The sequence below is a fragment of the Natator depressus genome, chromosome 21 (genome assembly GCF_965152275.1).
Source record: "Natator depressus isolate rNatDep1 chromosome 21, rNatDep2.hap1, whole genome shotgun sequence".
Taxonomy (NCBI): Eukaryota; Metazoa; Chordata; order Testudines; family Cheloniidae; genus Natator; species Natator depressus.
In genome coordinates this window covers 7,070,189-7,086,383 of record NC_134254.1, presented here as the reverse complement: position 1 = coordinate 7,086,383, position 16,195 = coordinate 7,070,189, and the positions used below count along the sequence as shown (strand labels likewise).

At 48.0% G+C, this 16,195-nt stretch overlaps 2 protein-coding genes across 5 annotated transcripts in view; one reads left to right on the top strand and one right to left on the bottom strand.

Annotated features, from left to right (window-relative positions):
- Nucleotides 1-1,379, bottom strand: part of DSTYK (dual serine/threonine and tyrosine protein kinase) — a 59,609-nt gene extending 58,230 nt beyond the window's left edge. The window contains exon 1 of one of the 2 annotated variants that reach the window (XM_074936007.1): nucleotides 863-1,379. In XM_074936007.1, coding sequence (XP_074792108.1) covers nucleotides 863-1,379 — 517 coding nt within the window. The remainder of the gene's footprint in view (nucleotides 1-862) is intronic. The other variant, XM_074936008.1, reaches the window with a different exon arrangement.
- A 9,358-nt stretch (nucleotides 1,380-10,737) lies between these two features.
- Nucleotides 10,738-16,195, top strand: part of TMCC2 (transmembrane and coiled-coil domain family 2) — an 84,492-nt gene continuing 79,034 nt past the window's right edge. For 2 of the 3 annotated variants that reach the window (XM_074936364.1, XM_074936362.1), the window contains exons 1-2: nucleotides 10,846-10,962; nucleotides 11,305-11,538. In XM_074936364.1, coding sequence (XP_074792465.1) covers nucleotides 11,347-11,538 — 192 coding nt within the window. In that variant the 5' untranslated portion in view covers nucleotides 10,846-10,962; nucleotides 11,305-11,346. Of the gene's footprint in view, nucleotides 10,757-10,845; nucleotides 10,963-11,304; nucleotides 11,539-16,195 lie in introns of those variants that run through there. The other variant, XM_074936363.1, reaches the window with a different exon arrangement.

Genomic DNA, 16,195 nt, shown 5'->3' with positions numbered 1-16,195 from the left:
CTACCCCTCTGAAACCTGTACATACCATAAAGAGGTTTGTATCATGGCGGTTTACAACCGCTCATAGGTGGGGGGGGGGAAATGAAAAGAATTGAACATGGTTACTTCTGAGACCTTTTACTGAAGCAAACTGCAATGTACATAAATCATTCAATTTTACAGTAATTGCAAAACTACCACCAATCAGCACCCATAATCTCCTAGCAAGAACCTCACCTCCTTTAATTTGCCACCACATCTCACCTTTTGTATCAATGCCCCCTTGTCACACCGAGTTTCCCCTCTCCTCCCCAATGCGCCACTGGAGCTCAGCACGCTCAGCCCTTTCCTCCTTTCTGTGCATCTCTCCCTATGTCTCCCCCACCCACATCCACACTTTCTACCCCGTTTTTGTTGCACCAGCCCCATAAACCACTTATTCTGCCCAGAGATCAGCCCTATTCTTCCCTGGAATACACCGCCCCCCACCCCTCCTTCCCCCCCCCGCCCACCCCCCAATACACCGCCCCTCCCGACCATGCCCCCCCGCCCACCCCCCAATACACCGCCCCTCCCGGCCATGCCCCCCCGCCCACCCCCCAATACACCGCCCCTCCCGGCCATGCCCCCCCGCCCAGCTCCCCCCCCAGCCCCAATACACCGCCCCCGAACCCCTCCTACAGTCACACACACTCTACCCCACTGGTCCCCCCACCGCTCCCCATCCTACACATCACCCCTAAACCCAGCTTTGCGCCACAGGCTCCCCCCGCCCACGGAGGCTCCACCACGCGGCCCCGCCCCCCGAGCTGCCCCTCCCCCCTCTGAACCCCACCCCAGAGGTGCTCCCCCCATTAGCCCAGTCGGGGAGCTCCCCTCTCACCGGCCTGCAGCACGCTGCCGCTGGGGGCGCTGTCCCGAGAGCCGGGCGTGGGGAGGACGGCCGGCGGCGGCTCCCCGGGCCCGGGGGGGACGGCCACGATGGGGAAGGGCTGCCCCTGGGAGTACTTGATGTCGCGGAAAAACTTCTTGGTCTCCCGCAGGTTGTGCTGCAGCCGCGCCAGGTGCCGGTTGTAGTGGCCGAAGCCGCGGCACAGCTCGCGGATCACTCCGCCCCCGGTGCCGTGGCCCCTAGTCGGGGGGGCGCCTCCGCCGTCCATGTCCTCCAGGTCGGTTCCGCTACCCCAGCCCCACCCCGGCGGAGACTCCGCCGCTGCCAGGCTGTAGCCTCGGCCTCCTTCTCCGCGAGGGAACAGCGCCCCGCGGCCGGGCCCCGCCGCCGTCTTCGCTGGCAGCGCCGCGCCGAACCGCAGTGCGCACGGAGCGGAACCTTTATCCGGGCGCCGCGGAGGGAAGGGGGAGGCGGTGGGTGGGAGGACCCCCGTGCCGCAGTGCACCATGGGGATGGTAGTCCCTGCCTAGGGTGTCTGCGCGTCTGACGCAGGGCACTGTGGGAATTGTAGTCCTCTAGTGGGGAGGGGCTTGCTGCGGCGATTGCCCCTCGGTGCACCATGGGATGTGTAGTCCTTTGCAATAGGATTCCTGACCAGCGCTGCATTGCCGTCGCCACGCCCCTTTGGGGGGGGGGGGGTGAGCCTCCTGGTGCAGGGCCGGCCTCTTCGCGTGGGGAGAGACCCCTACGTGGGGGGCACATCATCCTCTTTCTATGGGGAGAGAGGGCAGATCCCCTTGCTGTGGCGAGACACCCCTTTATAGGGGGCACATCTCCTTTCTGTGGGGAGAGAGGGCAGATCCCCTTGCTATGGGGGGACACCCCTCTATAGGGGGCATGTTCCCTTTCTAGGGGGAGAGAGGGCAGATCCCCTTGCTATGGGGAGGCACCCCTCTATAGGGGGCGCACCCCCTTTCTAGGGGGAGAGGGGGCAGATCTCCTTGCTATGGGGAGACACCCCTCTATAGGGGGCACACCCCCTTTCTAGGGGGAGAGAGGGCAGATCCCCTTGCTATGGGGAGACACCCCTCTATAGGGGGCACACCCCCTTTCTAGGGGGAGAGAGGGCAGATCCCCTTGCTCTGGGGAGACACCCCTCTATAGGGGGCACATCTCTTTCTGTGGGGAGAGAGGTCAGATCCCCTTTCTATGGGGACCTTTATAACTTCTATTTATTGGGGCAGGAGGGTAGAAGGATACTTTCCCTAGAGGCAGGTTACCCCATAGCAGCCTACTACAGGGTTTCTTCCTCTGGAGGAGCTGGTATTGGACACTGTCAAAGATGGGATATTGGATTAGACACACTACCAGTCTGACCCAGTCTAGCAATTCCTATGTTAAGCTGCAGCTCAACGGTGGGGAAAGGGGATGGGAAGTCTTGGCAAGGACACCACGGCAAAGATGAGGAGCTGCATGCTTACAAAAATGGTGACAGGAACTTTTAGTGCACAAAGAGACCACGAAGAGCCTTGAATTTAAGGATGAGAAAAAAATGCTTTTCTGTTCCGCTCTATATAGGTTCTTATAGCATGCTTATCCCCATAGCATCTGAGTGCCTGCCAGTAGGGCAATAAGTGACATGACTTAATATTTGTCACATGTGGTTTGTTCTTTCTCTCATTCTCTTCCCAGAGGGAAAATTGTGTGTGCATTATGGTGTTTTGGTGTGATAGGGCTTTTGTTGGTGGTGTTTTATGAACATATTGCCACTGAAGATGTTTAATAATATTTTTCCCTCTTCTCGCACCTTTCATCAAACTACTTTACGAACACTATTTAAAGTCCCAGCTGATTCTCAGTGGGCAGAACCTGGTCATTGCGTGGAACCCCATGGACATTGTAGGTGTAGAGATTTGCCCATAATTTGTTTTAGCAGGATCAGGGCCTAAATCCTACAACAGTTCTGGTGAAGCAGGTAAACAATATTATCCCCATTCTGTTCTTGAGGAACCTGAGGCAGCGAGGTCCTGATTCAGCAGTCCTTCCCTCTACTGTTAAACAGTTTAACTTTAAGCACATGCTTAGGTCCCATTGTCTTAAGCTAAGTATGTGCTTAACTGTTTGCTGAATAGGGATAGACTGAATCACGTGCTTAAATATTTTGCTGATTGGGGACCAGAGAGATTGTGAGCCACAGGGTGTGATGCAGTATGGGAATTCCTATGTTCCTGCTGAAGACCCACTGAGTCACTTGTTAGAAGGTGGTAATCAGAATGACATGATTTAAAGGCCTGAAGCCTCATGACCTGCTAGAAATATTTTGCCCTACCCGCCAAATATTTTTAGTATTGATAAACATTTTTCAGCACTGGTTTTGGACAGTGATAAGAAAGAAATATTAATTGGATCTCATGTAATGATGATAAAACGAATCACTCAAGAACTCACCTCATCATTTTTGTTTTTAATTCTCACTCACTCAAATTACCTGAGTTTGACAACCCAAGGTCTTGCAGTTCATCTCAGAGTTAATATTAGCACAGGTCTGAAAGGGGAAGGTTTCACAGTAGCTTCTGTCATTCTGCCTGGCTTCTAGCCAGATCTGTCGTTCATTTACTCGCTTTCAAAGCACCAAATTCACCCAGAATTTAAAAAGATAAAAATAATAATTAAAAAAAAAGAATTACAGCAAGAATGACAAAGATGGTCTAATCATGATGATGACCCTTTTTAAAAATATTTTTTTAAAATTAAAGTTATTATTTATTGCCAAACCCCTCTACAGTTATTTATGTCACAGACCTGGACAGATGTAAAGCAATTTCCACAGCTTCCCTACCTTGTAAAGAACAATTTGTTTCTTTTACAGTATTCCATTGCTGTCTTGACATATTGGTAATACCCATGTAATTCATTTTCCGTTTGCGCTTTCTGCTTTAGAATTTAGCATTCTGCTTTTTAATATTTCTCACAATCCCTGTCAACATTATAGTTCAAGAATCTGATCCTACATTCCTTGTAAACCCAACTCCGTTGGGGCACCTGCTCTCTTTGCTCCTTCTGCCATGTGGTTAGAGCCATCTTAGTAACTTGTCAGTATATTAATGAACAAACTGGCTTTACTCTTATATTTGTGGATCCATAAGTATTTGGACAAATGAAAATGTTTGCAAATTCCAGAAGTTTCATGGATGTTAGCACAAATGACTACTGGGAAGTATATTTATTTTTCATCATTCTCCAGTTTAAAAAGTTCATTCAATCAAACAGGAAATCAGTACCATGTGACTTAGACAATTAATTACACATATAACCAAGAATGAATAGCTGCAGTGAATCATTGCCAGACAATTCAAAGGCTAAAAATTGTCCATCCAAACTCTTCAGTGATTACTTACCATTAACTAACTTGTTCACTGTAGCGGAGATCAGTTCATGAATGGTTCAAAAGCAAAACAAAAAGAGCTAGATTTTCAGCTAGTATTAATGACAATGAAGAATTCAAACAGCTGTATTGATGATGCTGAGTTTGGAAAGAGGTGGCTCAAAACTCTTTTGGAGCATGACGCAGTGTTGCAAACTCCAAATGCGCAAAAATCATGACTCAGGCTCCCCAGATTAGATTGTCTTAGAAATCATGAGACATAAAAATAACTGTGGGGTTCTTTTTGTCTTCTTGTTTCTCAACCTTTAGGGTGCACTTGGGTCCCAGTCTCAAGCTTCTCTCTGCAACCCAAGGGCCAGAAATGTACTTTAATGGAAGTTGAGATTCACACGTAATTGTTTGTGCACAAACACAAACAACATCCTGTGAGACTCGCAATAAAATCGTGACGGTTAGCAGAACTGATGATAGCAGTTACTGAGGGGAGTCACTGATAAGAGTGTGTGCATCTGAAGAAGTGGTTTTTACCCAGGAAAGCTTATGCCCAAATAAATCTGTTAGTCTTTAAAGGTGCCACCAGCCTCCTCATTGTTTTTGTGGATACAGACTAACACGACTACCCCCTGATACTTGACACTGATACGAGTTGGCAGCACTTTGTGTTATTCTCCTTCTCCTCTCCAAATGATAGTCCAATGTCTGGGCCTTGCATGGGATGGGGAATAGGGTCTGAAGTGGAAATGAATTAGACTTCCTCAAAAACAACCACCCCACCGGTCTTTCTGACTTCCCTTGTTTTCAGTGACATGCAAAAACAAACTGCATGCTACTTTTGGGACCAGAATTCTGTTTTCACTGTACTAGTTAAAGGAACTTTTCCCCGTAATAAAAACAAAATGTACCAAGCCTATCCCATGCACCCGGACATGTGCCCTGTGAAAAAGCACATTATTGTCCTAAGGAAACCATATAACAGCATCTTCAAAAACACCACTGTATTTGCCATGGTGACGTTGTCCACCAAGGCTGTTCTCAGTATTTAGGGCCAGATTCTGATCTCAGTTACCTGGTGTATATCCAGAATAACTCCATAGATTTCAAAGATGTTACTCCAGATTTACACTTACGTAACTGAGAGCAGGATGGCCCATTTCCCATCTGAAAAAAAGAAAACAAAACCCCTTCTTTATGCCTTCTCCACATTTTCTTGATCTCCTTCCATGCCCTTAGGCCCTTATGGTCTCTGTTGAGCTGAAATAAGTGATTTATGCATAAATTATCCATAGTATTACATTCAACTTTTGTGTGTGAGGTTGTGGTTCCCTTTTTATATATCATTTCCTGCTGATAAAATGCTATTTAAATGTGCCCTCCTCCCTACTCTTAACCTTTCAGTCATAAATTCAGCTTAAGCTGCACTTTTCAACTGCCACAGTCACTTTGTTCCCCCTGGTTCCTTTTCTTTCCCAAGATATTGAGCCGAATAGTTGGCACTGTCAGGAGCAGAATTTTGGAAGGCTGTATCCCAGAAAGGGGCATGGCCCTCTTTGCTGTGCATGCTAAAAGGGCGTATGGTTGAAAGAACAGATTAATTTGCTGTTCTATGTTGGTGCTGTAGTAAGGTCATACGAGAGAGAGAGAGACCGAATAAACTAACTTGCTTTTTTTTTTTTCCCTGAGAAAAGAATGGTGGGAAATATCTTGCATGTAATTGACTGTTCTTTTGAAATCAAATACATTTCGTTGCCTTATGGTTGATAAAAATAAAGCCAGCAGATTCTATCTCTCTGCACATCACCATAATATATAGATGCTAGCATTTCAATCACATCTATATATTCCATGCTCTTTCCTGGCATCTGAGCTGCTGAGGCCACAATACCCTCAGCAAACTCCTAGCAGTTGTTTGAGTGTGGTGATCCCTTTCCAAGACTGCAGAAACTGACCATGGCTCCACAAAGCAAGAATCCCACTGCGCCGCCACAAACCAATGAGATGTACTATACATCAGGCTCTTTATGATCAGATACAAGTCAGTCTGTACGTTTGACTTGATCTACGGTATCTCACACAACAAAGGGCGCTTGGCATCTTTCAGTGGATGAGAGTAGAGAAGAAATACTGAGCCCCTATTGCAAATGGCATGTCCTGATCCCTCTTGATCTCTGGAGTGCCAGACAGAGCTAATTGGCACAGATCCCACAGACACTGTTTCCATTCAAATGGAAAATGTGTCTAATAAATAGCAACTTCTCCTTCACACAAACAATCCTTTATTTTCCCATGTTTTATTTTAAGAAGATATGCCCAGTTGCTAGGATTTTTATGAAAACAGTGCAACCTTGTTTGGTGAAGTAAATTGTTTATGGAGGCTGGAATAGTTCACAAAGGGTGAAATTCTCCCCCTGTGCAGAGTGATGGCATGAGGCCTGTCCACCACTGAATGCCATTTAAGTCATATTTTGAGGGTTCAGGTGTCACTTAAGTGGTACGTATGCCTTTTGCTGGTCTTCTGCACAGGGAACTTCACCAATATATTGTATCTTCACTGTTTAGTCCAGATCATGCAGCCATTAGGCCTGATTGTGAGAGGTGGAATGATGGACAATTGAGGCAGCAGGTGCTCAGCACTTCTCAGCATTGGGGCTATAGTGTGATAATGCTGTGCTGTTTAGTGGTTAGAGCAGGTGCTAGGGAATAAAGGTTTGTGGGTTCTGGTCCTGGTGGTGCCATGGCATCGCTGAGTGACTGCACACAAAATTACCTCCCCGTCCTGTGCCTTAGTTAAGTTACCTGTAAAATGAATATAACAATACGTAGCCCACAGGTGTTGGGAAGCTCTTCTGGTTAATGTTTGTAAACTCCTTTCAGATCTTCAAATGAAGGGTCTGTAGGAGAACAATGTATTATAGTTTGTTTAAATTTTATACCTTAAAACTAAAGAAAACTCCCATGTTTGTGAATTTATCAATCAAAGCTTAATTCCACTCACGAGAGATTAGCCTCGATACCCAAAAAACCTGTTCCATACCCACATCAATAAAAGGGCACCTTTGTTCATTAAGGTTTTGTGTTTGACAAAGAATAACACAGGCATGCTAAACCTCATGCAGATGAACTAATGTGCTTATGGAGCTATATCAGGACAGAGTAAAAATAACTCTTTGCAGAAATAGTCCAAGCAATAAGACCACCTACTGGATCACATCTGCTCTGTGCTGAAATAACATGCATCAGTCAGAAACAGAAGATAAGAAAAATGCTGCAGACAAGATGAGAAGCTTTCATACCTATCACAATCCATTTTCATCTGAGCTTTTCCTTCTTGATAAAACAGGACATCTGTGAGCTACCCAAACCATTTTGTTTCATTGGGGTAAATCAAATGACCTGTTTCAGAGTAGCAGCCATGTTAGTCTGTATTCACAAAAAGAAAAGGAGTACTAGTGGCACCTTAGAGACTAACCAATTTATTTGAGCATAAGCTTTCGTGAGCTACATCCGATGAAGTGAGCTGTAGCTCACGAAAACTTATGCTCAAATAAATTGGTTAGTCTCTAAGGTGCCACTAGAACTCCTTTTCTTTTTGCAAATTACCTGTAAGCATCAAATAAGATATTGTTAGAGGGTCATGTTCTGAGGCTCTGAATTATTTTTTAGCTACTGAAGTAATTTTTAGCCACTGTGCAGGAGTTGTGACTGAATAAAGGCTGAGCAAAATATGACTAAGGACTTCAGGGTTTGGCCCATTGGTTATAACATCATCATTTACCCATTGATACACGGAATCAGTACTATTACTGAATGTGACCATGACTAACACTGAATAGCTTCTTTCATCCAAAGATCTTTTAAGTGTTCGACAAACACTAGGCCTCCTCCTGCATTAGGGTTACCAACTATGATATGCAAAAAACCCGGCACTCACCCCTTACCCAAGGAGGCAAGCCTGCCCCAACCACAAGGCAACTCTGCAATTCACCCTTCCCCGCTTCAACAGCCTCTTATTATAGCATCTAGAGAGATAACACATACAGATACGATTGAATAACAATTTTCTTATTTAAACTACAGAAATGGGAACATTGCTGCATCTTTAGCTGGACGCAGACACTCTTAACATTTGATATCCTAGTGTATTTAATGTAAATCTTTAGACCCACATTAAAAAAAAAAACCCTGGCAAATTAAATAATTTTTCTGGCCACTGGCAAATCCATAAAAAAAACCAAACCAGCCAGGCCGGTCAAATGCCGGCCAGGTGGTAACCGTATCCTGCATACTTTGTTCATCCAAACTCCTGTTGACTTCACCCCAATGAGTGACATCCCTCCCTCTTTTATATAGAGGCTAAGTGACTTGTCCAAGGTCACAGCAAGTAATTGGTAGAGAAAGTACAGACCTTTTGAAACCACAACCTGGGCTCTAGACCAGGGGTGGGCAAACTTTTTGGCCTGAGGGCCATATCGGGGAATAGAAATTGAACGGTGGGCCATGAAAGCTCACAAAATTGGGAGTGGGGTGCAAGAGGGGCTGAGGGCTCTGGTTAGGGGTGCAGACTCTGGGGTGGGGCTGGGGATGAGAGGTTTGGGGTGCAGGAGGGTGCTCTGGGCTGGGATTGAGGGGTCTGGAGAGTGGGAGGGGATCAGGGCTGGGGCAGGAGGTTGGGGCGTGGGGAGAGGCTCAGGGTTGCAGGCTCCGAGCGGTGCTTACTCCCTTCTCCGGCTCCCATGCATAGGTGTGGCCAGGTGGCTCTGCATGCTGCTCCATCTGCAGGCACCACCCCTGCAGCTCCCATTGGAGCACCAGATGGGGCCATTGGAGCATGTTGGAGCTGGAGTGGGGCCATGCCACTGCTTCCGGGAGCCACGTGGTGCAGCCCCTGACCCTGTGCCCTGGCTGGAGCACCGGAGCAGGGCCACGCCATATGGCGAGACCCCTGACCCAGCGACCCGGCCAGAGTGGGGCCGAGCCGCGTGGTCTGGCCCCTGACCCAGCTCCCCAGCAGGAGCTGTAGGCCGGCTTAAAACGGCTCGTGGGCGGTAGTTTGCCCACCCCTGCTCTAGACACTACACCTTGCTCCTGAGTCATTAGATCAATAAGAGGTTGTCGTAGGAACATAGAAATTGTCAGACTGGCTCAGACCAATGATCCATCTAGTACATTACCCTGTCTCTCACAGTGGTCAGTGCCAGATGTTTCAGAGGAAAATGTAAGAACCCTGCCATTGGCAGATGTGGGACACACTTTTCCCATACAGGTCTTATGCTGTTCTTCAATAGGTAGAGATTGGCTTCAACCCAGAATAAATTTATGATTAAATATGGTTATAGTTACACTAGCTGGTAACTCATCAGAATGTATGTATGTTTGGTGCTTCTCTGTCCTCTTCTATCACTCTCCCTTTCTGTTCACCCCTTCCTCACTCATCCCACTTTCTCCCTAGCACATCCCTAGTTAAATGAATTCACATTCAGACAACCAGTGGTGATAAAACACAGTAAAATATTTGTAACAAAATACAAAACTGTGAGCAGTTCAAGGTCCCTCCCCCCCGCCCAATTTCCTTTCAAGGTTAAACATCGGCCCATCTTGGCCAGAAAATTTTGCTTTAGTCACAGAGTTGTGTGTTAAAAGTGGCCTCACTTTCCACAGAAAATAAACCAGTCTTTGAAGAAAAGCAAGCGAGCGTGTGTGTGTGTGGCTCTCTCCTAAAACACAAGTTTGTGTGGTTTGGGTTCAAAAAAAGGCATTTCATTTCAAAGTGAGACCAACGCCGAGTTTTGTATTTTTCAGGGTCTACGTGTGGGGCAAGATGGCAGCAAACGGGCACAAGAAATTCCACGCAAGAAAAATAAAGAATTTCAGGCATCTCTTGAAAACAACCCTCGCGCTCAAGGTCGTCTTGATTTTTCCTCTGTCGACGCAAGAAAGGTAGGAGCGTGGCAAGCTCTGACTGCGCAAGGGTTAAATCTCTGGGTGTGCACCCCTGCAGGTCCATGTACCTTGAAAGGCACCCCAAAAATCTCTCTCTCTCTCTCTCTCTCTAAGGGAAATTGAGTTGACTTAAGTTGCAAGAGGCCGAGGTGAAATAAATAAAGGAAAGGAGAGGCTCTGGCCAAGAGTCGCATGCTGGTGGGAGGAGTTTCCATGGCAATGAAGAGGTGACTGTGCCAGCCCCGCTGCCCCTGCCTAGCTTCCGCCCCTCGCAGAACTAGGGCAAGGTGGGCTCCTGCCTAGGGGCCACCCTCGGGGGGGGCTTGCCCTGGCTCCCCGCCCGCCTCTGCCGCAGCCCGCCGGCGACCGGGCAAAGCCGCCGCCCGGTGCAGCACCAGCGCCGCTGACAGCTCCCGGGGCCGCGGGCGGGGAGCGCCGCCGGCCAACCGAGCCTGAAACGGGCTCCGCGACCCGCCCCCCTCCAGGCGCCCCACTCGATCCGCCAGCTCTGATTGGGTGGAGGCGGCCGTCCGTCAGGCGCCCCAGCCGGCGAGGCGGAGGGGGTAGGCTGAGCCTCTTTGCTCCTCCCGAGCAGGAGCCGCGGCGGCAGCAGCTTTGCGGTGGGAAGCGGCTCCTTGGCGGGGGGGAGAAGCAGCAGATGTCAAGGCGGGGCGGGGGCGGGAGGGGAGACGAGATGCACCCAAGGCACGAGGATCTGCAGCCATGCAAGGCTCCAGGGTTTCGCATCACTCGTTTTCTCTCCTGAGCAGTGAGTAACAGAACTGGGGAGGGGGGAGGAGATGATTAATTGCATGAAACATGCACCCTCCCCAAGCAAAAATGCAGTCCCTGCGTACTGCACCCCATGCAGCTGAATTAGAGGAGAAAGTTTGGGGGGGTGGGGGGGGTCAGAGACTCTCTCCTTCCCCTCCACCCCATGCAATGAGTTTGGATAAAGGATTCTCCTCCCCAGCCCCTGTTTGTGGCCTGCCTTCCTCTCCCAGGTGAAGTGAGCTTGTCTGGGCACTGACCAAGGCTCCTCTGGTTCCTTTCTCTCCTCCCGCCCGCCCCTTCCTGCTTTTCATTTACATTTCTCTGCCATTCCTTCAAGAAGTGGAAGTACAAAATCGCCCTCCCACCCCACCTCGTCAGCATGAAGAGGTGCACATCGGATGAGCTGCAGCAGCCTGAGGAGGACTGTGCTGGGGCTGAAGATGCCCCCAACTTGGCTGCCATGGATGCTAAACCTGGGGATTGCGCTTCTGCTCTGTCAGAGTCGGGCACTGCTGCTAATCCGAACCCTGCTCCCCATCCTGTTCCCCGGAGCAAGCCTCCTGATTTAAAGGTAAGCCTCCCCAGCTGGTATTACAAAGAGACTTGGGTTTTTCCTGTGTGCAGCTGGAACCAGAGTTCCATCCAATGATCCTTATTGGCTTATTATTTACATGGGAACTTGACTTTCTACTTTAATAGCGATGATTGAGCTGACATGATGGCAGTATTTTCTTTTAGGTCTCCTGGATTGTACCCGCAGATATACGTGTGTCGGTATTTTATGGGTTTATAAGACTGTTCACCAAAACTTTGATTATTTAAAAAAATAAAAGGGGCACTTGGTATTGGGTTCAGCTTTGTGGAGATTATGTGATCTGCTGAGCAATGGTACTAGATAAAAGTCATCTGGAAGAGTTTGCCACAGGCTGGATAGTGCTTACAAGAGACAGGATGGCACATTGGTAGAGCACTGGGCTAGGACTCCTGAGACTGGGATTCTCTTCCTGGCTCTGTCACTGGTGGGCTGGGTGACCCTAGGCACATCACTTTGCTATTTTGTGCCTCTGTTTTCCCTTCTGTAAAATGGGGATATTGAGAGTTCCCTCTTCTGTAAAGCACTTTGCAACCTACAGATAAGTGCTGTATAATAAGAGCTAGGTGTTATTGTTATTAGAGGATAAGTTCTTTAAACCATGGGCTAGCTCTAATATGCAGTTATAGTAGCATAAGTGGGCCTTGGTTTTGATTGTGGGTGCTACAGGTGATGGTAAGATTATGGTTTGTAGGACATGAAGAGCAAAGGGATAAGAGTTGTGAGTTTATAAATTGATGTTTCTCTTTAAAAAAAAAAAAAGACTGTCTGTGCTGAAGAACACCACCAACTTCTGACCACATTTACACTGGTGTAAATTCAGAGAAACTCCATTGATTTAAATGAGGTTATACGATTGCATTGAGATCAGAATCTGGCTTGGTGCTAAACATGGTCAGAAGCTGTGGCTTAGGTGGGCCTTTCTTGATGAGGAAGTGTGGCAGGGCCTGCATTCTGCAGAAGAACTCAGCAGATCACATTAAATAAAACCCACGGCAGCAGGTTCTGCAGAGCTAAACTAGAGAACATATATCTTGTCTGTGTTGATTCAAGTGCAGCTGCAGTTAGAACAATGACTAGGTAAAAATGCCCCCTTCTCACTCCCCAGAGCTACTCCCTGAGGGGTCTTCAGGTCATACTTACAACAATAGGCTTTTACTAGCACTGCAGAGCTGGTACAGCTCTGGGAGAGAGAGCTGGGTTCTGTTTTGTCTTGCACATCACCATTGGAGCTGCTGGCTAATCAGTTCCTATTTGTCACTGGCAGTGATGCAAGAGGCAGAAAGGGCACTGGTGGAGGTCCCAGGTGGAGTTTCCAGCACTGACATTTAGCCAAGCCCCCCTTTGATTTGAAACATGAGCAGTACTGAGTGGTAGTCATTGGAAAAAAGGGGGGGGATAAATAGGAAGCCTGACTTGCTTTATTTTTGCAGAGGCTAATATTCTGACTGTAACTGCACTTCAAAATCTCCATGCACAGCTGTACATTTCACTGCATCTAAAACATGTTCTCCTCCCTAGTTAATTAGTAATGCATTCGTTATTATACTACTTAACTTATAGTGCTTTTCAAAGGTATGTGTGATTAACTGCAAATGTGGAAACTGAGGCACAGAATGCCAGGGCCTCACTTTGTATAAATCAGTTTCATTGGCTCCAGCAGAGCTACACTGATTTATACCTGCCGCTGATCTATCTGGCAGAGAGTTTAAACAGCTTGACCAAGTTCACACAGTGAACCATGAATGGTATGTAGGTGTCATGGCTTCCAGTCCAGTGCTTCATCCATATGTGCCAATGTTTGCCAGTTACCCAAAGGCAGATGTGACGTGAAAGTGTCCATTAGGTAGTTTAAGGTTAGTTGTTATACTTGCTCTTTCTTGGAGTTGTGGAGCTCTCGGCTTCTGTTATTGGCTCTTTACAGTGGCTGTTGTGCTTTAGGAGTTACTGTAATGACACGCACCTGTCACTGCTGTCCTATAAACAGCAATGAATGAAGCTGTTAAGACAGATGACCAGAGCCCACAGTGGCATGCTTTTAGAAGCACGTTCACCTGGCATGCAGCCTCACTCACCCAGAGCACTTCTAAAGTAGCTCTTGCTGGCTGATTCCTTTGACAGACACTTGGTCTTCAGCTTACATGGCAATTGGAGCAGCTCCATGCACACCTGATCCAACTGCTCAGCTGTTCTGATTGTGCCTGCAGTGATATGTTCATGCTGTAGGGCAGAAAAAATGAGGTGAGAAGGAAACATAAGAGGTGGGACCAGGGAAAGAGCAGAGGCAGAAGTGGGTGGGAGGATTTTCTAAGAGAGGAAGGGGGGAAAGCAGGTGAGAGGAAGGGATGGAGAATAGTTCTGGGAGGTAAGAGGATGAGAGAATAGATCCAACAGGGAGAGACAGTGGGGCAAGCTGCCCCACACCATCCCCTGCTAGTGCATCTCATCCTGAACTGAAGCAGCTACTTATAAGGGCTGAGAGGTGAGATCAGTCTCAATGGCTTATTTAGCCCTTGGCTTCTGTACAGAGACTACCAGCTACGCTAATTATGGTGGTTGTGTGCTGTGGACTGAGACCTACCCTCCAAACAATCTCAGAGGCTACTGATCAGATGGTAACTTTCGGTCACCAGTGGCCTATGCTGGATTTGTGCTAGCAACCTGGAAACAAAAGGCTCTTTTCTGTTCTTGCCAGTCCCCTTACTTCTCTGGTCTCCCCCCTCACTGCAAATGCATGGCAGATTTTCTTACACAAGTATTAACCCTGCTGTTTTGGTATGAGCAAGCTTCCCATGACCAAAAAAAGTCCTGGCAAGAAGAGCAGATGTGGGACACATAACACTGCTTAAAAAATATGTTAGGTGGTAGATATTTCTGAGCTCTGCAGCAGAGAAGCTGAATCTGTACAAAATACTGCCAAAGAAATTGTTCAGATCTTTTACTGTAAGAAACAGTAGACTGGGTGTCCGGGGGTGGGGGGGGGGGGGAAGATGTATCATAAAGGCATTTTACCCCTTAGATCTCATTCCTGCCTTTCCCCAGGCAGTGAAGATCTGTGTATATTTTCTCTTTTTTCTGTAACTGGATGAATTTGATGGCCATAGAAACCAGGGGCTGAATGCAGCCATGGTTTGATCTAAAATCATCACCACCTCAATCTTAATGGTCCCCATGCGTTTGGCCTTGGAAATTAAGAGCAGCTGGGAAGTTGAAGTCTCCATCCAGAGTTCCACTCCTCTCCTTGGTCCTGATTGCAAGCCCGTGAAGTCAGTGGAAACCCTCCCATTGACTTCCGTGAGCTCTAGAACAGACCCGCTTTGTGCTGCTCCGGTGTGTGAAGGGAGCGGAAAGCAGCCAGATCCCCTCTGCACATTCCCACTCTGCTGCAGGGGAATTCTGCAGAGCCAGTGTAGACAGCTCTGGCACCACACCCCATCCTGGGGCAAGGGGAGTGGCCAGAGTACGCTGAGCTATGGCAGTCTCTGGCTGGTGGGGAGTCCTTTGGAAGCCATAGCCAGCTGGCATAGATTAGAGCAGTCCCTGAGCTGGGCATAGCCGAGGATCTGGGCTTGAAGTTGACAGTGCCTAGATGGGGATCACAGACTTTAGCACTTACCTCCTCCAGCTTGGTCAGTTTATTGCTATCAGGGCTTGGTGCTGTTTACCCAGACTTCCCCTGGTGGGGTGGTTGACTTTGTGGGCAGGATTTCATAGGTAGGGTCTCATTCTCCGTGGGCTGGGCTGCGGTTTAGTGTTGTCATAGTAACATGGTTTAAAGACAGACCCTTGCTTCTGGTCACCTGGGTGCAACTCCCAGTGGAATCAGTGGCAGCTCCCTGGCTGTAATGGAGGAGACAGTTTGCGCCTAGAGTGAGATCAGGATTAGACCTCTTGCAAACAGAGTCTTACCCAAAGCTCATTGGAGTCAATGGAAAGACTTACAATGGCTTCCGTGGGCACCGGATCAGGTCTGTGGAGCCAAACCCTAAAAGCTAAACTCAGTTGAAACCTAGACTTTACTCAGGGAAAAATGCTCATTGGGGCCAAACCCTGAACTTTGTACTCAGCTTTTACTCTTGCTCTTTTATTCCTTATTTGTGTGGGTCTGTGTGTCGTGTGGGTTTGGACCCCACAAAGGAACCTGCCAAGAGTCCCCCTCTTCCAGATTCCCCTCCTAGAGAACCTTACAAGGCCCCTCATTGCAGTTCCAGCCAGAGACTATCGATGCTCCCAACCCATGGGTTGCCTAGAGGGGGAGATAAGACACTTTTCCTTCCTCCCCCACAAAAGCCATCACCCCCACATACGTTGGAATTCACTCCTTTGCATCAGCCATTCAAAGGACACCATGAAGGTAAGTTAAGTCCCTGCCCCCAAGTTACCTGAATGTCCCTGCAGTCAAATGGCCTGAACAGAAGTATCTTGGTCACTGGAATGGTCCGATTTATCAAATGCTGCTTAGCTCAAGGCACAGACCTTTCCAATTCCCTCTGCCTCTCTCTCATGCACATAGAGGGGATTGTGCTGCATGACTGTGGCTAATGTCAACCAATGTTTCAAAAGTGTGGGGGTGTGAGTAGGTTCTCTAACGATTCACACTGCTCAGAGGCAAGAACTCCAGGCAGTTAATAATGGA